Genomic DNA, 22,911 nt, shown 5'->3' with positions numbered 1-22,911 from the left:
CGCGGCCCCGCCCCGCCCCCGGCGAGGGGCCCGACCATTGGCCCGCCGCTTCAGGGGCGGGGCGTGACGCAAGTAGCCCCGCCCTCGGAAGGCGGGACCTGCCTTCTGCGCCTGCCCGCCGCCGCGGGGCGGGGCGTGCAGCTTCTGGGCCCGCCCCTTAGGAGACAAACCCGCCTTGGGCGCCTGGCCGCCTCTGTGGGGCGGGGCCAGTAGCGCCTCGCCCCGCCCCCCAAAAAGAAGCCGGTCCCCTCGCCGGCAGGGGGCGTGGCCTGGCGCACTTCGTCCCGCCCAGTAAGAAAAGCCGGCCCCCTCGCCGGTAGGGGGCGTGGCCTGGCGCGACTCGCCGCGCCCCCCGGAGGAGGAACCGGTCCCTCAGCGGCGGGGGCGTGGCCTGCCGCGACTCGCCCCGCCCCCCAGAGGAGGAGCCGGCCCCTCTGCAGCGGGGGCGTGGCCTGCGGTGACCGGCCCGCCCCCCGGAGGAAGAGCCGGCCCCTCGGCAGCGGGGGCGTGGCCTGGCCGGGTGCCGAGCCCAACCGCTGGGCTAGCCCCGCGCCTAGCCGGCGCCGCCTCCGGGAGCCTGCCTGGGCCGCCGGCTTCGCCCACGTGGGGACGCCGGGGCGCACCCTCGGGCCCGCGTTACCTTCCCCGGGAGCGGGAAGTGGACACTCGGACTCTCGGAAGCCATGGCGACCGGGTCCCTGCGGGCGCGAGTGCCTCGAGTGCGGGCGGGGGGCGCGCGCGGCCGGAAGCGGGGGCGGCGGGGGCGGGGGGGAGGAGCGGGCGAGCCTCGGCGTGGGGGCTGAGCCGGGGAAGCCGGACCCTGGCCCAGAGCGTGGGGCTGCACTCAGGGTCGCGCCTGCCCCGCGGTGAGGAGCGCGGCGTTGCGCCAGCCCCCAACCCCACTTGGGCCTTGCAGGGTCTCCCGGGCTCGCCCCCCTGTGCCTTCTCTCCTGGGCTGTGGGTTGGGGTCGGCTCCGTCCGGCCTCGCCCCGGGCTTCGCAGGGCTCAGCCTGGCAGTGCCCGCGGGCGAGCGTGGCGCCAGGGCTCGTGGGCCAGTGTTCACGCCGGCGCTGGAGCGCAGACGAGTGCAGGGATTGCTTTGAAGGGGACCGGTGACAGGCCCTGCTGAGGGTTCCAGTGGCCGCGCTGCGCTCAGCGTGAAGCCCTCTCTGGGTGCGCTTGTTTGAGCCCTGGACACGTGTGGGGTTTACTTGGCGCTCCTCCATCCGCGCAGCTCTCGCCTGCACAAGCTGTCTGGAACCCACGGTTCCGGAAACACGACACGTTCTCTGCACACGAACGGCCGCAGCAGTCCGGCCCACAGCCCCTGTCTCGGTTTGGGTACCTCCTTCTCTTCCCTGTCGGAGGCGGCTCCGGCACTCTGGGCCGATGAGCCTGCAAACAGCTTCCTTCCTGGACCCTGGAGCAGTGCTTGCGGCCACACGCATGAAGATAGCGGGAGCCATATGGTGCTGGGGCTGGAAGCAGCCACTCAGCATACATGGTATACTCAGCATACACAGCATACATGGCATACTCGTCATACACGGCATACACAGCATACATGGCATACTCGTCATACACGGCATACTCAGCATACATGGCGTACTCGTCATACATGGCATGCTTAATACTCAATACACACGGCAATCACAGCACGCTCCTTAGCTCCTGTGCTAGTCCTCCAGGCTCTTCCTCTTCTGTGCTTCTGTATATCTTTCCCCTCTGTGGTACTCACATGCCTCCGGTGGCTTTTACCTGTCCACTCTCCCCTGTTCTTGGCATGCCTGGGAGCAACAGTGGGCAGTAGCGATGGGCAAACCAGGTGCTGGTTTTAAGTGACGGCCTTCAGCAGGAGGAAACAGTTGCTGTGAAGCCCGGAGAGCCCCAGGGCCTGGGGCACATTCTACTTGTGGGAGCCGCAGGATCAATCTGGCACCGCGGGTTCCCCTGAGCACTGCCAGGAGTGGCCCCAGAACAAAAAGGGGTAAGGGAGTTGGAGAGCTGGCTCAGTGGGCTAACTTGGCATGTTTCCTGTGATAGGGCTGGCTGCGCTATCTAAGACCACCAGGAGCAATCTCCACCACTGCTGGGTCTGACCCCAAAAGAGAACAAAAACGTTGAAGGGAAAGAAAGGAACCAAGAGTCCCCGAGACACGACTGATACGAGGACTGAAGGAGAGCCACGGTGGGCAGTGTCGGATATTAACCCTCCATGTTGAGACTTCGTCACGGAATTGCCCCGTTTCCTCCCCCCAGAGAGCTCACAGTGCTCTTAGGAGCACTCCTGACCCCCAGAGCGTATCTCTAACCTCTCCTTTGTGCTTTACCCCTCCTGTTAGTACTAAGTTCCTCAAGGCAGGCTTGGTTACTTATAAAGTCAACCCTTCTGGTGACTCTGGGTTTTGCATTTGCAGTGAATTACCTGCATTTCTCTTTCCCCTGTAACCTTTTCATATTTTACTATAGAGCAACGTTCTTTGCTTAAACACAGAAATTCATTAATGCTATGCTCCTAGCTGGGGGTTAATCGAACCTGATATATATTTACTCCTGGGTATCTATGGTCATTACTTGCCTCAGGGTCCAGTTGCCGTAGTTCCTAGCACCGCAGAAAGCTGGGTCCCACCAAGGAACTTGGATGGACCCAGGCCAAGGAGCAAGGCTACCCTGGTTTCAATAGGACATATTCTCAAAAGCTTAAAGCACCGTCTTGATACAGCTGTAATGACCTTAAAATTAGGACCTCTCATGGGGCTGGAGCAATAGCACAGCGGGTAGGGTGTTTGCCTTGCACGCGGCCGACCTGGGTTCAACTCCCAGCATCCCACATGGTCCCCTGAGCACCGCCAGGAGTGATTCCTGAGTTCAGAGCCAGAAGTAACACCTGAGCATTGCCAGGTGTGACCCAAAAAGTAAAAAAAAAAAAAAAAAATTAGGACCTCTTGGTATAGGAAAAGCTCTATCATCCTGAGAACTTAGTTTGGGATTTACTATAAAAGCCCAGCCAGCTTCTTAACCCACAGAGCCCAGAAAACTTAGTTTTGGAATCTATATCTCTTACTGTGTTTATCCAAATAACTGCAAATATTAATAAGAAGTAAACTTAATGGTTTAATATGTACTAGCAGCAAGGAAAAGCAATAGAGGTACCCCTGGGCGAATCTCTCAGTATAGCCCGAGACAGAGCTTCTCCTTGAATTAATCCCAAGCTTGACTGGGATCAGTTAATCCTCCTGCCCACTGCCTCTGTCCAGTGCCTTACCTCTGTACGTGATCGGTCACACCTGTGTGCAGTCCTGTACAGAACCCCTCAGATTGTTGGACAGGCTGTTCAGGTCTGGAATTGAATGGGCCGTTGTGAATATAGTTTTGTGGTACCTGTATCTTCATCTGTCCGTTGGGGAGGCCACTGAACACATTATATCCTTGAATTCACAGGTAGGAATAGTTTCTGGACCCAGACATTAGGGACAGGCTGGAGGAGCCCGGGCCAAAGGTGCTTGCCGATCAGCCCCAGGCTGATCCCCAGTACTGATATGCTCCCTTGAGCACACTGCCGGGAGTAACCCTTGAGTACTGCCAGGTGTGGGTCAACCCCTCCAACCCAAAATAGAAGGAAGTACACAGAGCTCCATGGGGGCCTGTCAGAGGACACACAAGTCAGATTGATTTTATTTTATTTTCAGGTTTTGGGGCTCCCAGTGTCACCTAGGGGCTAATCCTAACTCTGTGCTCGGGTGAGCCTTGGCTGTGCCTGAGGGACCCTATGCAGTGCCTCCATTGAAAAGATTGGCTGCACGCAAAGCAAATGCACTACCCTGTCTTCTCCCTCTGGACCCCAGAAAACGAACTGAAAGGACTTTTTAACGGGGTAAATCCAAGGACAATCTATTGAAAATGATGGTAATGCAATTAGGAATCCTCTGGTCTGTGAAGATACATGTAAATGATGGTGTCGGGAAAACCAGTCCTAGCAGAACAGCATTGGGTAGAGCAGAACCAGTGAATCAGAAAATCCTCCACTTGCAGCCATTTATGGTGAGTTCAGGCAAGAAACATGAGCAAACAGGGAGATGAATGTTGGCGCTGAGTCACGGGCAGGCTTTGCTTACCCTCAGTAGCTCCCGTTATTAGCCAGGGGAGGGAGGGGCGTTTCTATAGCGGTGGGAGCTGGCAGTTGCCTCGATTCACTCAGCAGACAGCCCCGGGCTCCCGGCTTCCTGTCAAGGCATGTGCCAAGGCCTTGTAGCCACTTCCCCAGTTCCACAGTTTCCCCATCTTTTGGCTTTGCTTTATTCTGTTGGCGGTGCCGGACTTCAGTCCAGATCTCACACAGGCAGGGCAAACGCTCCTCCACTGAGCCACATCCCTGGACCTTCTAGAAAGAGACACTCCACACCCCACTGGGAAATTAGATGACCTTAAGAGGACGTGCTACCGAAACTATTTTGAGTGGGGCCAGGAGAGTGGGGACATGAGAGCTCAGCCTATCACGCCCCTGGACCCAAGTTCCATACCATGAGTATCACTGGGTGCAGTCCTGGGGACCCCCGGGGAACCCCAGCACCACAGCGCCCGAGCAGTGCTGCATTCTCGGACCCTTACTGTTCATCCACTGACCTGGTTGATTGAGAATCGCTTAAAGGGGCCCTGGGCCTTCTGAGCGTGACTTGGGGTCCACCCCAACCACCGGCGGGGACACAGGTGGTGGAAGTAGAGGCAGAGGGTGGCTTCCAAAGCACAGGTGGGAGTCGGAGAGATAAAAACAGGGCCAAAGGGATTTGCCCCCCCTCCCCCCCCATGCTGCTGACCCTGGTTCAACCCCCAGCACTAGAAACAGTTCCCTGAGCATCACAGGCAGTGAGTGATCCTTAAGCACAGAGCCAGGAGTGAGCCCTGAGCACAGCCAAGTGTAGCCCCCAAACAGGACAAAAATAAACAGTCAGTACACGTGCAGGAGGAGACAGGGTGCACTGGGCTCAAGCACAGCTGCGTGTGTGGGAGGCCTGCGTTTGGACCCGCTGTACGTCCCTCCGTCTAGTGTCCCAAGCACGGGCCTGGGCTAGCCCCGACCACTGCCAGGCGTCCTGCTCCCCCAGAAAAAGACAAATCCACACTGCAACTTTTGGGAGCAATGTCCCTACTTTGATCGTGGTGGTTATACAACTATTGGTCGAAACTGATGTTCATGGTTAGGGAGATTATACAGTGAAAGGCACTCGGCTGGCTGCGGCTCAACGGATTCCACTGCAGGTACCACACAGGGTCCCCTGAGCTGCACAGGAGGAACCCCCGAGCACAAAGCCAGGAGCACTGAGCACCGCCGCGTACAACCCCAAATGAAAACCACTCCCCTCTTTTCTGTATGAAAATTACAGTTATAAGTACAGCTCACCCGCCCCAAACACTATCAATGACACACGGCCGAGGAATCGAGTGTGGCTGGGACGACAGCTCCTACACACATGTTCATCCCTGCGAGGGGACTGGGGCCGGCACCCAGGGTCTCAGCCTGAGCAAGAGGCGGTGTGTGGGGCAAGGTGCAGCAGCAGTGGACCCCCTGGTCTGAGTTCAGGGCACCCCAGAATCTTTGCACGAGGCATCCTTTCTGATTTCTGTTGTCAGGGCTGGACAGAACTGGGATGGGTTAAAGTGGCGGCTAACCGGAGGCTGTGCTTTCGCTTTCTTTTCCCTCCGCACGTCCCATCAGGGAGACTCCTGAGCAGTGTCGGGGGCAACTTGGGGTGGCACCGAGCTCCCCGACGTCACCGGGAGGAGCGGACACCCGCCACTCTGCCTTCACCGTCCGCCGGCGCCAACGGCTCTCAACAGCCCCAACCCTGGGGACAAAACGTGCTTGGGAAAGTCTTTCAACTCCTCTTCCGGGCCGGGAGCGCACCTGCGTCGCTCGGGGCTGCAGGGGGACCGCGCGGGTGCGGACGGCCGTGCGGGGCAGCGCGCCCACGGGCCCCGGGCCGGCTGCGGGGGCCTTAGGGTGCTCCGCACCCGGGGGGACTTCCCGCCGCTGCGGGGGCGCCTCGGCGCGGGCAGCACCGAGTCCCGGGGACATGTCACAGACGGGCTTCCCAGGACGAGCTTTCCCGCTTCAGAGCAGACGCAGATCGCCTTAAGGAAGCAGCGGGCATCGCCCAGGCTGCCAGAGATGCCCGGCTCCGGCACCTCGCCCGACCGGCCCCCGCGGGGCACATGACTGCGCCGGCCAATCAGCGCCGCCCACGCCTCGCAGCTGGCCGGCCCCCCGCGAGGCAGTGACGGCGCCGGCCAATCAGCGCGGCCCACGCCTCGCAGCCGGCCGGCCCCCTCGGGGCACGTGACGGCGCTGGCCAATCAGCGCGGCCCACGCCTCGCAGCCGCCCGGCAGTGCTCACAGAGCCCGGCCCCGCGCGCGCCCGCCTCAGGGCTCCGGCCGCCCCCCATGCCCGCAGCCGGCGGGTTCCGGGCGGCGCCACTGCCTGGCCGCGCCCGCGGGGCCGCGCGCCCAGGGCCGGGCGCGGCGCGGCCCGGACGCGGTAGGGGCGCGGACCGCTTCCGGCGGCCGGGCGGAAGCGCGCCGGGCTCTCGCGGCGCCGCCAGCCGCGCCTCGTCCGCCGCCGCCACGGCTCGTCCGCCCGGCCCCGAGCCCGGCGCGGCCGCCCGCGGGGCCCCCGCCGGACTCCCGCCGCCCCGGAGCTGGGGTCCGGCCGCTCCAAGACGCTGAGCGCCGGCGCCGCGCCGGCCGGGCTGTGCCTCGCGTCCGGCATGCCCCCCGCCGCGCCCGGCCCCGAGCGCAGCCGGCAGCGGCGGCCCGGCCCGGCCGGCCCCGGGTCCGAGCCGCCGGGCTGGGCGCCGGGCGAGGCGGCGCGCGCGGGCGGCTGCCGCGCCGAGCTGGGCAGCGTGCTGCTGCTGCTGGCGCTGTACGTGTTGCAGGGCATCCCGCTGGGGCTGGCGGGCAGCGTGCCGCTCATCCTGCAGGGCCGCGGCGTCAGCTACACCGACCAGGCCTTCTTCAGCCTCGTCTTCTGGCCCTTCAGCCTCAAGCTGCTCTGGGCGCCGCTCGTGGACGCCGTGTACGTGCGCGGCTTCGGCCGCCGCAAGTCGTGGCTCGTGCCTACGCAGTACGTGCTGGGGCTCTTCATGCTCTACCTGTCCACGCAGGTGGACCGCCTGCTGGGCGCGGGCGGCGGCGCGCCCGATGTGCCCGCGCTCACCGCCACCTTCTTCCTCTTCGAGTTCCTGGCCGCCACGCAGGACATCGCCGTGGACGGCTGGGCGCTGACCATGCTGTCGCGCGAGAACGTGGGCTACGCGTCCACCTGCAACTCTGTGGGCCAGACGGCCGGCTACTTCCTGGGCAACGTGCTCTTCCTGGCGCTCGAGTCGCCCGACTTCTGCAACAAGTACCTGCGCTTCCAGCCGCAGCCGCGGGGCCTCGTGACCCTCTCAGGTAGCCGCCCGGGGGACGGGGCCGTGGCAGCAGGACAGTCACCCCGGGGTGGGCGTGCGGGCAGAGGCTGGCAGGCCGTGCTCACCCCCTCCGGGCGCTCTGCTCCCTGTCTCCCCCCCGGTTGGTGCCGGGAGGAGCCTCACCCAGCCAGGAGAGTGTCCCCAAGGTGCCCTTGGTGCCCCCTGCTTCTCTTGGGGCCTCCCCGAGGAATGGGGAGGACCAGCGTTTCAGGGGGCCGGGGTTGCAGGATCAGTTTACCTTGTTGGATAAGATGGGGAGGTGTGTGCAGTTCCCGAATGCCAGGACATCAGGTGGAGAATGCACCCAGGGGACAGGGTTCGGGAGGGCTGGGACACGCATGGCGGGGGCAGAGACTGTTCTGGAGCCAGACAGGTCAGAACAGATCAGACCCCACCGGGTCACCTGCCCTCCTGTGCCCTCCCCCCCTTCTCCGTGCTCCCGACTAGGAGTCAGGAGGATGTGTGCAGCCGGCCCCCGTTTCCCAGAAGGAAGGGGGAGATCATGCCCATCCCCGGGGGGCTCCAGCGGTCCAGGGGGCAGTCGAAGATCAGGTGCAGGCACAGGGGCACTTGGTTGCACGACCTTTTCCAGAAAACGGGGGTGGTGGGCCGGATAGGTGGGACCCTCTGGCAACAGGATTCTCCTAAGATCCTCGCCGTGCCGCCTCCATGGCCGCTGAAGTGCTTGGGGGTGCGAGCAGCTGCTGTGGGGTGGACTCACCTGCCCCTCATGCCCACCCTGTGCCCTGTGGGGACCCCCGCCCTCCACTGCGGGGACTCAGTGCTCCCAGCCGACAGGCCAGGCCACAACTGGCAGCCAGGGATGCGTCCAAGGGCACTTTGTCTCGAGTGTCCCTTGCTCATGTCACACTCCTTGTCTGAGGTCGGGTTTTTCCGGCTGTCAAACCAGAAGCACTGAGGAGAGATCAGGTGTGGCTTCCCCCGGGGAGGGAAGCGTCAGTGCCAACACAGTTCCTGCTGTGTAAGCTGGATCTTTCTCTCTTGGATCTTCGGGTCATGCCAGCGATGCTCAGGGGTCACTCCTGGCTCTGCACTCAGAACTACTCTGGTGGTGCTCAGGTGGTGATGCTGGGGAGTGAACCCGGGTTGGCTGCATGCAAGGCAGACGCCCTCCCCGCTGTGCTGTCGCTCAGGCCCCTGGATCTTTGTCTTTGACCCCCTGCCAGAGAATGCCCCCGAGCGTTGGCAGCCAGTGCCGGAACCAGAGTGGGAAAGTCAGGGCTGGTTTCTTTGGATGTTCACTTTCAGGGCCTGTTATCACCGATCAGAGTTCTGTGGACTTTGTTCTTTGGGGGGTTGTAAAAATAGCTCGCTTTTTAATTAAACCTTTCACGTCTGTAGGGGACTGCTCATACATCAGACGTTTAGTAAGTGTTGAAAACCTGTTTCTCTTTCCACGGCAGCACATGTCACATGTGTAATCATTGGGCAGGGGTTCGGTCCACACCCGAAACTACTCAGGTCTTACCCCTGGCACTATGCTCAAGGGAGAGCCAAATGCAGAGACCAAATATGGTGCCGGGGATTGAACTGGGGTGAACGCCTTATCCCGCTCTGTCTCTCTGACCCCCATGTGCGTAGACTTTTAAAAGGTTTGGGGCCACACCGGGTGGTGTTCAGGGCTTACTCCTGGCTCTGTGCTTAGGGATCATTCCTGGTGGGGCTTGGGGGCCCATATGGAGGGGTAGCGATCCCGCCCGAGCTGGCCCCATGCAGGCAAGCCTCTACCCATTTGACTATCTCTTTGGCTCCCTGTTTTGGTTTGGATGCCACAGCTTTAGTGGCCGGGAACTGACCGTGCTGGGGTTCACACATGACCAGAGAGAACAGGAGGTCAGGCGCCCGCTTGTATCCCGCAGACCCGCTCCCACCCTCCAGGGCTGTGGGTTCCTGAGCAGCACTGGGTGTGCCCCCAACAAAAGGAAAAATAATCCAGCCCTCTGCGTGCACCAACTCTTCGCTTTGGTTTTGGTCACACACGGCAGTTCTCAGGGGCTAATCCCAGCGACCTGGTGGTGCTTGGGGTACCCTATGCGGTGCCGGGGATGAAACGGGAGGGGGTGTCAGTGACATGCAAGGCCGGTTCCTCCCCCCGACCCATGTCTCTGACCCGTTTTGCTTCTCAGTGGCCCTGTGGCCTCGGTGACTGGCAGTGAGCACTCCAGTGCCGGCCAGCCGGACTTGCGGGCCTGCTGGATGAGTGACCCCCCAACTCCTCTGTTCCGAGGAACTTCCTCTTGCGGGGGGGGGGGGGTGCATACCTAGAGGTGCCGAGGCTTACTCATGGCCGTGCTCAGGGACCACCCCGGGGCAACTCAGGGGCCCCTTTGCAGTGCCAGGGACAGAGCTGGGGTCGGCAGCATGCAGGGCAAGCCCGTCAGCCCCGTCCTCCGTCTTTGCTGCTCCTTGTTCCAGGAACTAGACCATAAGGAGGCCACAGGCCAGAGGCGGAGGTGGGGGGCTGGAATGTGGAGCCTGCGGTCGGAGCTGACCCCAGCTCCAACGTTGGAGTCCTGCTGACACAGTCCCAAGCCACCTGGACCGAGAGACACTTCCCGGAGAGATAAATGATTGGCACTCACCGGTGGCAGGTTTTGAACCATAGTTGACACCTATGGAATCTAGACAAGTTATTGACCGGCAGTAGTGATGGAATCGAGATCAGTAGCTTTGTCTCTGCTTACAGCAACTTCCCCAGGGAACCGTTGATCTGACCTTCGTCTCCCACTGGCACCTGCCCGCATCCGGCACGGGTTGCATTCCGTCCCCCGTATGGTCACTGTTGGGCCTGCGCGAAGTTGTCTCCAGTGCCGTCGGCCTGTAGTCTGCATCTGACTGCCATAGGCTGCCATGGAATCGGCTCCGCGTGACCCTGCCAGCCAGGGTCACTCCAGCATGTGACTGCCGGCAGAAGGGTTTAGATACTAAACTGGAGCCCAGGCCCGGCGGGAGGGCCTTAAAGCCTCTCACTTTCTTTTTAAAACAGCAAGCAAAGGAGACGTGGTATTTTCTTTTTGCAAAAGTCTGTGTGATTGTATGTGTCTGCGAAGTTGATGAGAGACTAAGCTAAAATCATTCCATTTGGCATCCATCTTTCTCTGAATTTGAAGGTTTTACTGCACTTTATATGTGAGTTGGTCAGTGGAAGAATAAGTGTTCCTGAGAATGCACAAGATTTGAGAAATCAGACACACCTACCTAATTGATTTATCTCAGGTAATTTCTTGGGCTGGAGCTATAGCACAGCGGATAGGGTGTTTGCGTTGCACAAGGCCGACCAGGGTTCGATTCCTCTGCCCCTCGGAGAGCCCGGCACCTTACTAAGAGAATCTCTCCTGCATGGCAGAATCTGGCAAGCTACCCGTGACATATTCAGTATGCCAAAAACAGTAACAAGTCTCACAATGAAGATGTTACTGGTGCCCACTCGAGCAAATCAATGAGACAATGACAGTGATACAGTGAAAGGAATATCTTACTCTAGAGAAGTTAGATTGGATTTCCCCCTGTGGTGCCGTCTCCTCCAGCCGAGGTTTCTATTTTACCAGAGTCCAGTTCCTGAACTCCAGAATGAGAATTTTAAATTCACTCTAATTTTACCTCTTTCTTCTTTTCTTGGGGAGAAGGCATTGAGGCCACACCCGGCCACACTCATACACAGTGATTTCAGTGTGGATATGCTCACTAAAATGTCTTTAAGGAGATGCCCACTAAATGTTTTAAGCCTGGTGATGCTTAGGGCTTACCTTGCCTCTGCTTGGGGCCATATGGGTGCCAGGGATGGAGCCTCTGGCACCCACCCACCAGGTGGCTTTCTTTGTTCATTGTCATCTAAAGAATTCTTTCTCCCTTTGTTTTTGAGCACATACCTTACGGATTTCCAGTGATCGCCAGCTAAGACCTCAGAGCAAGTTTCAACCAACCCAGACCATTCTGGGCCTGTGTTCCGTCCATTTGCGATGCACATTGCTTACTCCCAACAGTCTTGCAGCTTTTGCATTTTGGTTTCTTTTGTTTTGGGCCACTCCCTGCGGTGCTCAGGGCTGACTCTGCACTCGGATCACTCCTGGTAGGGCCTGGGGGACGCTCTGGAGTGCCAGGGATTGAGCCCAGTTCAGACGCATGCAAGCCAGGCCCCTCCCCACTACATTTTACAGTTTCCCGCTAATTTTATTTTGGGGGGCTCCCAGGGGTCATCCCAGTTGCCGGTTGGTCTGACTGGAAACTCTTTTGGAGCTGATGGCCCCAGACAGTGGCTGCTGGTCAGTGGTCGGGGTCACTGGGGGTTCTCGTCCCGTGAACCAGCCTCCGCGGTGTGTCTCCCCGCTCCCCTCATCCTTGCTGTGCCCTTTGTCCAGCCAAGGACACAGCCTGAGGGAGGGGAGAGACCTGCTGAGCTTGCGTTTCTCTCTTGCTCCTGGCAGCAAGGCTCCATCGTTCTGCAGAGGGTTTGTTCACTGGAGTTGGGAGGGTCTGCTAGACAAACGCCCCTGCCACGCACGTTCTCCTGGTTTCGCTTCAAAACTGGAACTTTAGGACTGGGGACACAGTAGAAGGGTTTAAAGTCCTGCCTGGCATGTGGCCGACCTGAGCGAGGGGCCAGGGGAAGGAGCAGTTAAATAAAGCCAAACTGGAGCACAAGTGTTTACGTGTTCTGTGCGTCATCAGAAATTCTTAATTTTCACTGAACGGTTACATAAAGGCCATTACTAGAGATTTCAGTGACAGTGCCCCAGCCCCCATTTTAAAACAGCTTGTTTTCAAGCAGGTGAACAGAAACGTTCTCCATGAGATGAACAGGTTTCCTATGAGGTCATCTCTGGTCACTTGTTCACCAGTGGAATTTGAGTGCGGGGACAGGGGAGCCACAGTCAGATCCAGGGGGAAGGTGCGGCCCGCCCGGCTTCCCTCCCTGGCACCACACAGGTCCCGAGCCCTGCCGGCTGTGGCCCGGAAGCCACAGCAGAAAGGAACTGGAGGTGATGTGCGAGGCCCGGGTTCAGCTCGGGCCCCTGATACTGTGTGCTGTGGGCCCGGTCCACCCCTCAAAGGGAAATAAACCTGCACAGAAATTAATGTTGTAGTGATGATGTTTAACCAAGAGGCTTTTAGGGACTGGAGTGAGAGCACAGTGGGGAGGGCGTTTGCCTTGCACTCGGCCGACCCGGGTTCGAGTCCCAGCATCCCATATGGTCCCCTGAGCACCACCAGGAGTAATTCCTGAGTGCAGAGCCAGCAGTAACCCCTGTGCATCGCCAGGTGTGACCCAAAAAGAAAAAAAAAAGAGGCTTTTAAGAAACTATTACAGCACTTACACTTTCATCTTTAAATTGCTGGGCCTGAGCGACAGTCCAGCGGGGAGGGCACTTGCCTCGTTCATGACTGACCCGCATTCGGTCCCCAGCATCACACCTGGTTTCCCCCAGCACTGCCAGGAGTGATTTCTGAGTGCAGAGCCAGGCGTAGCTCCTGAGCTTTGCTGCGTTTGACCCAAAACGCAAAAAAATTAAAAAGAATGTTATTGGTTGGAGCAATGGAGGAGCAGGTCGGGCATTTGCCCTGCGTGCGGCTGACCTGCCTTCGACCCCAGCCCCCAGGAGTGACCCCTGAGTGCAGTGCCAGGGTTAAGCCAGAGCTCCACTGGCTCTGACCCAAACAGAACCAGGATGTTTTTGCTGATGTCTCAGTTTACAAATCGCAAAGTTCCCGTGGTGGAGAAGAGAATTCTTCCGGAATACACATGGCCACGTCTGCGTGACGCGTCCATTTACTACACTGACACGGCTTGAGAAGCAGCTTTGTTTGGGGCCAGGCTTGTGGAGACTCAGTAGATGCTGGTTTCTGTGTGACGCTTCCCAGGAGGCCGGGCCGGTGGCTGTCTGGGGAGCCTTGTGGTGAGTCCTGCGCACTGTCGACCTTGTTCTGGGGGCTTGAGGGCCCGGCCCAGTGGCCTTCCCAGGCCGCCAGACCCTTTCCCCTGCAGCTGGATGTGCTTCTGGGGCACGCGCTTGAGTGTCCTAGCGCGTCTGCCCCGCTCGGCCAGGGACACGGAGTGACGCAACACCGTGCGCATCTGCGACACAGGCTCCCTCCGTGGCTCATGGCCCTGGCGTGGAGCCTCTGAGCTCTTCCTTCTGGGCCGGGCTGCCGCCCATTCTCTGGTGCTCGACTGGCCTGTTTCCTCACTTGGAGGCCGAGGCAGCAACCCCCAGAGCAGGAGGAAGCTTTGGGGCTGAGAGGACAGCGGGCACCAGCCTGGGCGTGGCAGCTTGACGGGCAGTGATCCCTGAGTGCAGGGGAGGAGCAGCCCCGGGCACACCAGAGTGACCCTGAGCCTTGGCGAGAGCGTGAGGAATCTCGGGCTGGCAGGTCTCTGACTTGGCTCCCAGACTGCTCTGGCCCTGCCCCGATTGCCTTCTCGGGGTGGACACGGAAAGTGGCTGCCCCCAGGTACTGCCTCCGCCATGGGAAACGGTCCGAGTCGGCAGGACTTATTCCAGAAAGGGATCTGCCTCTGCCCGCCCCGCCCGCAGCACACTCCACAGTGCCCAGGCCCCGCCACCTCTGGCCGGAGGGCCTGTGTGGCTGTCAGCTCTCTGTGAGCTGAGGCCCTGCCTCTGGGGCCGCGGGGGGAGATGAGCAGCTACGTCCTCAAAGACAGACACGGCCAAACGTGTCAACAAACGCAGCACTGCCCAGCGGCGGATGTGGGGAGAAAGGACCGTCCTCCACCGCAGGGGAATGTCCACTGGTCCAGATTTCTTGGAAAGCAAAATGGACATTCCTCAAGAAAATAGGGATAACCCAGCAATTCCGTTTCTTGGCATCTACTCCAAGAGCCAAAATAATTATTCAGAGGCCGGAGCACTAGTACAGTGGGTGGGGCCTTGCACACGACCAACCTGGGTTCGATCCCTGGCAGCCCATGCCCCGAGCACTGCCAGGAGTAACCCCTGAGTGTCATTAAGCATCGCTCAGCCTTTATTTATTTATTTATTTATTTATATTTTATTTTATTTTTTTTTTATTTAAAGAAATATTTTATTGAACCACCGTGAAAACAAAAAAAAATACAAAGCTTTCAGGTTTAAGTCACAGTCAAATACTGATTAAACCACCATCCCTTCACCAGTGCACCCGTTCCACCACCAAGAACCCCAATAAACCCCCCTCCCACCCCACCCCCCATCTAAGTAGCTGATGATATTCCCATTATTCTCTATATATATTGAGTACATTTCATATTTCCATACAGAACTCACTACTGTTGATTGGAAATTTTCCCCAACATCAGGCCTGCTGAATAAGCATCATCTAATAAATTCTCTTCCTTGGTAAAGGTGAAAACTTTACCAATAGCGGCCGCGCGGTTTTGGGTTTCTAATATTTTAGCTCAGTTCGCAGTCAAAGTGCATGGCTGCAAGAATCTGCTCTGGTGCCAAAATGGGTTAGGAGACCTCAGGATCACAGTCAGTAGGCGGGAGGCTCTGCTTCTCGTGCCGCGGCTCTTGGTTCATCTCTGGGCGGAAGGCGCGCCGGGAACACCTCCCCTCCCAGGATCACCTACAGGCTACGTCACTAAAGAAAGTCCTACCTCCTGGTGTAGGGGTCTTAGAGGGTGGCTCTCACCGCGTGGCTGCTGCCGCTGCCGCCATTTTCACTCAGAAAAATGGGGTGGAGAGGGAAAAAAAATCCCTCCCCGGGCTGCACGAGGTTGTAGTTCAGCTCGCAGTCAAAGTGCATGGCTGCAAGAATCTGCTCTGGTGCCAAAATGGGTTAGGAGACCTCAGGATCACAGTCAGTATCAGCCTTTATTTTTAAAAAGCTGTTCAGTAAAGGCATTTGTATTCCTGGGGCTGGAGCGATAGGACAGTGGTTAGGGCATCTGTCTGCTTTGCATGTGCCTGATCCGGGTTTAATCCCCATCATCCTGTGTGGTCCCCAAGTGCCACCAGGAATAACTCCTGAGCGCAGAGGCAGGAGTAACCCCGGAGCATCACCGGGTGTGACCCAAAAATAAAAAATTTTTAAAAAGGGAAAGAAGAAATGTCCAGGAGCAAGAGGAACAGAGGTTTGCCTTTCAGTGGGAAGCGTCCCTCGGTCAGTGGCGGGAGGGAGTGGGCCCTGGGGAGGCTGGTGCTGGGTGGGCCCGACCCGACGGGGAGACTCTCCCACTCACAATTGCAAACTGTGCCCCATAGGATATAAAGTAAAAAGGCATTTGCAGCTTGAGGAAAAGTTGTTTACAGAATTAGTGCCAGTGAAGTTAAGTCATTTCAAAGCTTAATCACGGGGGCTGGAGCCAAAGCACAGCAGGGAGGGCGTTTTCCTTGCACGCGGCCGACCCGGGTTGGATTCCCAGCATCCAATAGGGTCCCCCTAGCACCTCCAGGAGAAGTTCTTGAGTGCATGATCCAGGAGTGACCCCTGAGCATCGCCGGGTGTGACCCAAAAAGCCAAGAAAAAAAAACCAACTTAATCACAGATTTAAAACCTTTCTGTTTCCAGATTTCCTTTTCTTCTGGGGAACTGTGTTTTTAATAACAACGACACTAGTTGCCCTTCTGAAGAAAGAGAACAAAGAAGTATTAGTAGGAAAAGAAGAGACACAGGGCATCACAGACACTTACAAGCTGCTCTTTGCAATCATAAAAATGCCAGCAGTTCTGACGTTCTGTCTCCTGATTCTGACGGCGAAGGTAAGAGGCTCACGGCGCACACTGACCGGGTGTGAGCCACGCCTGGCGTTGGGGCGTGCTCCTGGCCCTGCTCAGGGAGCACTCGGCGGGGCTCTGGGACCCTATGGGATAGCGGGGGTGGAGCCTGCGCGCCTCCCCGCTGTGAAAGCACATTGGCCCCTTGTGCCAGGAATGGGCCCAGGGTCTCACAGCCAAGGCGTGTCGCCTCGCTGGAAGAGTCTTTAATTGAGGACTGGCGTGATTGGGCCGCACCTCAGGGTCACGCCTGTACAGGGCTCGGGACCATAAGTGGTGCCAGGGTCTAGCCTGGGTTCAGCCGCGTGCCAGGCCAGCGTCTGAGCCTCTGGTTTCCTGTGGGTGTGTTGTAGATCGGCTTCTCCGCTGCAGACGCAGTGACAGGCCTGAAGCTCGTGGAGGAGGGCGTCCCCAAGGAGCACTTGGCCCTGCTGGCCGTGCCCATGGTGCCTCTGCAGATCATCCTGCCCCTGATCATCAGCAAGTACACGGCCGGCCCCCAGCCCCTGAACATCTTCTACAAAGCCATGCCCTACAGGTATGGCCCCGCCCACACCACCCCTGGACCCGCGGCCGCCGGCACCCTCTCTGGCCTCACCCGCCCCTGCCCTTCCTCCCGCAGGTTGCTGCTTGGGTTGGAGTACGCTCTGCTGGTCTGGTGGACCCCGAAAGTAGCGCACCAAGGGGGCTTCCCTGTCTACTACTACGTCGTGGTGGTGCTGAGCTACGCCCTGCACCAGGTGAGTGGCTGTGCCCCGCGGTGGCAGCTCTTGGGTGTGAAGTGGAGACGTGTCCAGATGAGCCCATGCCGGCCGGGCTGGAGTTGCAGACTGAGTCCATCTGCCCTGCGCTGTGGTCCCCTGAGCAGTCGGCCGGTGTGGGCATGCTGCTACCACAACCGGTCCCGAGCCCAAGAAAGAGATTTCTGCTGTAGTTGGGGCCAGAGAGCTGGCACGGTGGGTAGGGTGCTGCCTTGCATGCTGCTGACCCAGGGTTAATCTTGGGCACCTCATCTGTCCTGAGTCCTGCCAGGAGGGATCCCCGAGCACAGAGCCACGGGTAAGCCCTGAGTACCGCCAAGTGTGGGCCACAGAGTAACTCACTTCCGTGTGTTTTACTGGGGAGTGTGGGCGGTCACACCCAGTGATGCCCAGGGAATATTCCTGGCGGTGCTCTGGGAGCCGTGTGGGAAGCCAGGGACTGAGCCCAGGCTGGCTGCTGTCCTGTCCTCGGCCCCTCCTCCCCCTTGTCACTCCCATTCTGGCACAGTGGGGCCACGTCTGAGCACCTGGTGGCAGCCAGTGGAGAGGATCTGTTCCCGCAGGTCACGCTCTACAGCATGTACGTGTCCATCATGGCCTTCAATGCCAAGGTCAGCGACCCACTCATCGGGGGCACGTACATGACTCTCCTCAACACTGTATCCAACCTGGGCGGGAACTGGCCGTCCACGGTCGCTCTGTGGCTGGTGGACCCCCTCACGGTGAAGGAGTGTGCGGGCGCCTCCACCCAGAACTGCCGGACGCCAGAGGCGGCAGAGGTGAGTGGGAGTGTTGGGTGCCCCGGCCAGCTGCAGTTCCTGGGGGCCTGAAGTGAGACCCCTGGCTTTAGTGCAGGGACGTTCCCGTCGGTGGGTGTGGTCCTGTGAGTCACTCTGGGGTTCTCATGGTCCTGCGTTGCTACAGCCCTCACCGAGAGCTGCCCTAGCCCTGGTGGGGCTGCTGGCATGCTTTGGCAGGGGAGGGAGCCAGGGCGTAGTGTGGAGTGGCGGGTGTTCCCTTCAGTCGAGAGGGTGGGAGATGTTAACTCTCGAGTGCTTCCATTCTGAACTTGCTGACTGTTTTTTGTCCTTCTGTGTTTTACAGTTTTGCAAGAAACTTGGTGGTACTTGCGTGACGGCCCTGGATGGCTACTATGTGGAGTCCATTATTTGTGTTTTGATTGGATTTGCTTGGTGGTTCTTTCTGGGGCCCAAATTTAAAAAGTTACAGGATGAGGGACCATCTTCATGGAAGTGCAGAAGGAGCAATTAGTTCTTTCACTACTGGACATTCTAGAAAGGTAACTGTAGCTTCACCTTAATTCAGAGAGCTATGATAATCAGCACATAGGAGCATAAAACACTCAAGCAAGGAAACGGTTTCTATGAAACGCCCAGTGGTTGCAATAGACCCTCTGCATCCCTTGCCACCACCTCCTGGTCCCTCTACTCTGAGCTCACTAGGGCCGGACAGCTGCTTCACAGCCAGGCATTCCTCTGGGGCCTTGCCCTCCCAGTGGCTGGCCCGGCCTTCCATTCCCCCGGGGACTCGCACCTCCAGGCCTCAGCATGGTGGTGCGTGGTGAGTTTTAGTGGGTTCTGAGACCAGGGAGGTTGCTGCAGCTGGCCTGCGCCCACCCGTCAGAGCTGGATGTCCACGGAGCAGCGGCACGGTCTGCCTGACCTTTGGGCAGCGGCAGTTTATTCTTTCCAGTTGCAAAGAATTTGTGGGGAAGAGGCTGGAAACCACTGGAATGCCATACCGGGTGTTATTTTTCTGACATGGCCACATTGCCCTTTTGAATCTGTGTTAAAAATACTATTTTAAATGTATTCCTGCTTTTTTTAAGCATTGAAGATTTATAAGAAGATAATTTAAACTATTTTTTATAAAATGAAGCTATGATTTTAAGTTAAATATTGAGGCCCTGCCCCCTGCTTCTCCGAAGGTGTGAGTCCTTGTGAGTCCCCACAGCCCACTCGTGTTCACGGTGTGCCAGGCACACCCTCTCGAGGCGGCGGGGAAATAAAGACCTGTTTTCTTCATGTACTGTTTCTTTTTATACTCCTGAGATGAAACCACCTCAGCGCTTCCCAGTCTCAGGTGCCGCGATCCAAGTGCAAATTATGATTTAAAACCAGCTTCACGGAGAAGGCCGTGCCTTCAGGGGGTGCCGGGCGGAGGGGGTTCCCCCGTGTAGCACTTTACGGGTGAGAAGGCTGCTCCTCTGTGCCAAGTCCCCCTTACCAGACGGCTGCGGACCAGCTGCCGCACCCCTGCCAGCTGCGCGTCAGCGGAAACCCTCGGGGAGTGGGGCAGGGCCCATCTCCCCGACCCTCTGGGAGTGGGGCAGGGCCGGTCTCCCCGGACCCTCCCGGAGTGGGGCAGGGCCCGTCTCCCCAGACTCTATGGGAGTGGGGCAGGGCCCGTCTCCCCGGTCCCTCCGGGAGTGGGTAGGGGCCTGTCTCCCCAAAGGCTGCTGGAGTCGTGCCTCCGCGCGTCCCCCGGGCCACTGCCCTGACCCGCACCTGTAACTCCCCGCAGCCGCAGGGCCCCAGCACGCGTGGCCGCTGTCCCGGGAGTCGGATGTTGACTTGAATAAAGAGAAAACTCACTTCGTGCTTGTGTGAATCGAGTCTTTAATTTCTGGACGGAGAAACGCGCGCGAGGCCGGAGTGATCGCACGGCGGGAGGGCGCTTGCCCCGCACACACGGCCCGGGTTTGAGCCCTGGCGCCCCGCGCGTCCGGGCACCGCCGGGAGGTTCTTCGTGGGCGTGACAGCACCGCGGGGTGTGCCCCGGCCCCCACCGGCCCCCCCGCAGACTCTGGGCCCCACTCCCTGCTCAGGCTCCTGGGCGCCGCCCGGGGGGAGCCCGGGCTGGGGCTGGGGGCGGGGGTGGGGCACAGCTGCCCGCGGTCACCCCCGGCCGTGCTCGGGGGCCGGTGCGAGTGACCAGTGGCCAGTCCGGGCTGGGGTCGCAGCGCCCCGGGCCCGCCGGGGCTGGGAGGGTCAGCGCGGGGCCCGCCCGTCCGCCCCGGGCCAGAGTCGGGCCGGGCGTCCCGCGTCGCGCCTGCTGCTCGGGGCGGTCCCGGCGCGCGCGCGGCCCCGCGGCCCGGCCGGGACCGGCGCCCCCTGGCGGCGGCGCGGGCGGAAATGGCGGCGCGGCGCGGGCGGGACGAGCCCAACGCGGTGGCGCGGCTGTCGCAGTGGGCCGACGACCACCTGCGCCTCGTGCGGGTGCGCGGGGTCGGGGGCGGAGGGCGGGGGCGCGCCCGGCCGGGCACTGACCGAGCCTCCCGCAGGGCGTCGCCGCCGTCCTGGGCCTGGCTGGGCTGCTGCTGCTGGGCCGAAGCCTGCGGCTGGTGAGCGGGCGCGGGGGGCGCGGGGGCGCGGGCGGGGGACACGGGGGGACACGGGGTGCCGGGGAAGAGACAGGGTGGGCGGGGGACACCGCGGGGGCACGCGGCGGACGCGGCGGGGACGGGGACGGGGACGGGGACGGGGGGGGGCAGGGCGGGTGGGTCGCGGCTCCGACCGGCGTCCAGGGGTCGCTCCCGCGGGCTCAGCGGGGTCGGGGTCGGGCGTGCGGCCGAGGGGGCGGGACAGGGGCAGCCCGAGCCCCCGCGGCCCCGACCCACGTGGCGGCCCGGCCAGGCCCAGCCGCAGTGCCCGCGGGGCCCGCTGGGGAAGCTCGGACGGCAGCTCCCGAGTCTCGGGGGAGACCTGTGAGTCTGGGAGCCTTGGTTCGTCCTCGGAGGGGCCCGGTGCAGTGCTCGCGGCTGGCTCCCGGCGCAGTGCTCGGGGCTGGCTCCTGGCTCAGTGCTTGGGACTGGCTCCCGGCTCAGTGCTCAGGCCTGGCTCCCAGCTCTGTGCTGAGGCTGACTCTGGGCTCAGTGCTCAGGCTGACTCTGGGCTCTGTGCTCAGGGTCACTCCTGGTGGGGTTTGGGGCCCCAGAGGCCGATGGGCGGCGTGCCAGGCCCGTGCCATCCCCGCGGTGTCTCCCGCAGACGTCCCAGTTCACCCGCGCCTCGGACATCCCCGTGGAGTTCCTCAGGAAGCAGGTGAAGCTCCGCGGGCGCGTGCGGCGCGTGTCGGCCACGGGGCTGGAGATCGAGCACATCCCCGTGCTCCGGCCGCCCCTGGCGCGCTGGCGGAGAGGTGAGCGGCGGGGTGCTGCCTTGGGGACCCCTGGCCCCGAGCGCCCTGACCCGGGCGTTTCCTGCGGGGGAGCAGGCGGCTTTGGGGGGGTACCCGTGGGCAGGGCTGGACCTGTCTGGGGCTCCCCCGGGGACGCTAGCGGGGCGGGTGCTGGGCCCCGGGTCGCACGGCCGCCACTGACCCGAGGAGCGGCCCCACGCCCGCCTCACCCCGATGCCCGAGCTGTGTCCCGGCCCGCAGGGGCCCAACCGAGCTCCGTGGACGTCACCTGCTTGTGTGCAGCCGCAGTGTGCTGGGCATGAGCACTGTGTGTGGGAGCACCTGGGCGTGGCAGCAGGGGGCGCCTACAGAGGCCGCCGGCATCACGAGCACTGTCTCACGGTGCAGGGGAGCCGGCCGGGGCCCTGCAGGTGCGGTTGGCTGGGGTGGAGCTCACGGCGGCCGGGCACGCGTGGCTGCGGGAGGAGCTGCGGCCGGCACAGGCGCTGTGGTTCCAGCCGCTGGGAACGCAGGGGCCGGCGCTCCTGTGCTTCCTGCTGGTGAGGAAGGTGAGCCCGCCCTGCCCCCAGGCCCGGGGTTGTTTGGGGGCAGGGCGGGGCTCACCCTGCAGTGCTCCTGGGAGCCATGGTGGGGGCTGGCTCCACACTGCGCTGGGGCGGGTCGGTTAGGGGCACGTGTGCGAGGAGGAGGGGAGGGGCTGGGGGCTGCATCCCGCTGCCACGGGGGACCTGAGCACTGCCAGGTGGGACCCCAGACAGAGAAATGGGAGGGCAGTCGAGGACCAGCCGGAGCCTGTCCCCACCGGGCTCGGGGACCCGAGGGAAAGAGGCCCCGAGTGTCCCCCGCCCGGGAGGGCTCGACCCCCGCCCGCTCTCACGGGGCCTCATGCAGGGGAGGCTCTTCAGCGTGAACCTGAACGAGGAGGCCCTGCGGCGCGGGCTGGGCAAGGCGGTGCCGGTGGACGGGCTGAGCCACGAGGACAAGGCCTACTGGACCGTGCACCGGCGCCTGCTGCGGGCCGAGCTGGCCGCCGTGCGCAGGGGCGCGGGGCTGTGGGCCGAGCCGGAGGCCCGGGGCGGCCGCCTGCAGCGCTTCCGCGGCTCCTGGCAGCAGGCATGGGGCCGGGGCGTGGCCTGGGCGCAGAGGCTCCGGCAGCTGCTCCGGAGAGACTGAGACCAGGTGAGGCCCGCCCGGACGCCCACCTACCTGCCTGTCGGGGACTGGCGGGTCCAGGGTGGGGCCAGCACTGCCCCCAGAGCGCACCTGCTCAGGGTCTTTCCATCCAAAGTTTTGTGCATTACCCCCCCCCCCGGGCTACTCGTCGTACAGTGCTCAGGGTGCTACCAGGGATCAAACCTGAGCCTCCTGTTTGCAAAGCCAGTGGTCGGACAGGAGCGGGAGCACTGCTGGGAGAGCATTGGCCTCGCACATGGCATCCCATATGGTCCCCAAGCACCACCAGGAGTCACCCTGAGCACTGCCGGCTCCCACCCCCCAAGCAGCACCAGCAGGCGCTCAGCCCTGGGGGGGTGGGAGGGGGCACTGTTTCACGCACTGAAAGCACGAGGCCCGGCTTTGCAGGAGAGACCCTGAGCACAGCAGGCGGCCCCAGAAAAACACTCCAGGAAAGCCTTTTTGTGTAAAAAGAATGTGGATTTTGAAAATATTTACTTTGGACACACCAAGCACCCCATACATGTGCTGTAAACATGCCAATAAACGGAACAAAAGCTGACATACGGTCTCAAACCGCGTGTTTTTCCCCTTTTATCATTGTTGTGTGGGAA

At 60.9% G+C, this 22,911-nt stretch overlaps 2 protein-coding genes across 3 annotated transcripts; both read left to right on the top strand.

Moving 5' to 3' along the window:
- The first annotated feature begins 6,762 nt into the window (after window positions 1–6,762).
- On the top strand, window positions 6,763–19,583 carry SLC33A1 (solute carrier family 33 member 1). The gene is made up of 6 exons (XM_004603165.2): window positions 6,763–7,447; window positions 15,997–16,187; window positions 16,556–16,740; window positions 16,825–16,942; window positions 17,527–17,742; window positions 18,068–19,583. Exons 1-6 carry the CDS (start codon window positions 6,763–6,765, stop codon window positions 18,233–18,235), a joined length of 1,563 nt encoding a protein of 520 aa, XP_004603222.2. The 3' UTR covers window positions 18,236–19,583.
- Window positions 19,584–20,069: 486 nt separating this feature from the next.
- Window positions 20,070–22,859, top strand: C2H3orf33 (chromosome 2 C3orf33 homolog). 2 transcript variants are annotated; one of them, XM_055126838.1, is made up of 5 exons: window positions 20,070–20,202; window positions 20,268–20,327; window positions 20,974–21,124; window positions 21,512–21,672; window positions 22,016–22,859. In XM_055126838.1, exons 1-5 carry the CDS (start codon window positions 20,119–20,121, stop codon window positions 22,295–22,297), a joined length of 738 nt encoding a protein of 245 aa, XP_054982813.1. In that variant the 5' UTR covers window positions 20,070–20,118; the 3' UTR covers window positions 22,298–22,859. The 2 variants fall into 2 exon arrangements, with proteins under 2 accessions (XP_054982813.1, XP_054982814.1); XM_055126839.1 differs by lacking the exon at window positions 20,268–20,327 and having other exon boundaries at window positions 20,094–20,202.
- Window positions 22,860–22,911: the final 52 nt, after the last annotated feature.

Source organism: Sorex araneus, chromosome 2, assembly GCF_027595985.1.
Source record: "Sorex araneus isolate mSorAra2 chromosome 2, mSorAra2.pri, whole genome shotgun sequence".
In the NCBI taxonomy this organism is placed as follows: Eukaryota; Metazoa; Chordata; class Mammalia; order Eulipotyphla; family Soricidae; genus Sorex; species Sorex araneus.
Note: the sequence above shows the minus strand (reverse complement) of the source record. Positions and strands in the feature narration are given on the sequence as shown.

Excerpts from the sequence above, each read along its gene's own strand:
- C2H3orf33 (XM_055126838.1), top strand. The coding sequence starts at position 20,119 with ATGGCGGCGCGGCGCGGGCGGGACGAGCCCAACGCGGTGGCGCGGCTG. Across the intron at positions 20,203-20,267 it reads ACCACCTGCGCCTCGTGCGG|GGCGTCGCCGCCGTCCTGGG; the intron begins GTGCGCGGGGTC and ends AGCCTCCCGCAG. Across the intron at positions 21,673-22,015 it reads GCTTCCTGCTGGTGAGGAAG|GGGAGGCTCTTCAGCGTGAA; the intron begins GTGAGCCCGCCC and ends GGCCTCATGCAG.
- SLC33A1 (XM_004603165.2), top strand. The coding sequence starts at position 6,763 with ATGCCCCCCGCCGCGCCCGGCCCCGAGCGCAGCCGGCAGCGGCGGCCC. Across the intron at positions 16,943-17,526 it reads TGAGCTACGCCCTGCACCAG|GTCACGCTCTACAGCATGTA; the intron begins GTGAGTGGCTGT and ends CTGTTCCCGCAG. Across the intron at positions 17,743-18,067 it reads GGACGCCAGAGGCGGCAGAG|TTTTGCAAGAAACTTGGTGG; the intron begins GTGAGTGGGAGT and ends TGTGTTTTACAG.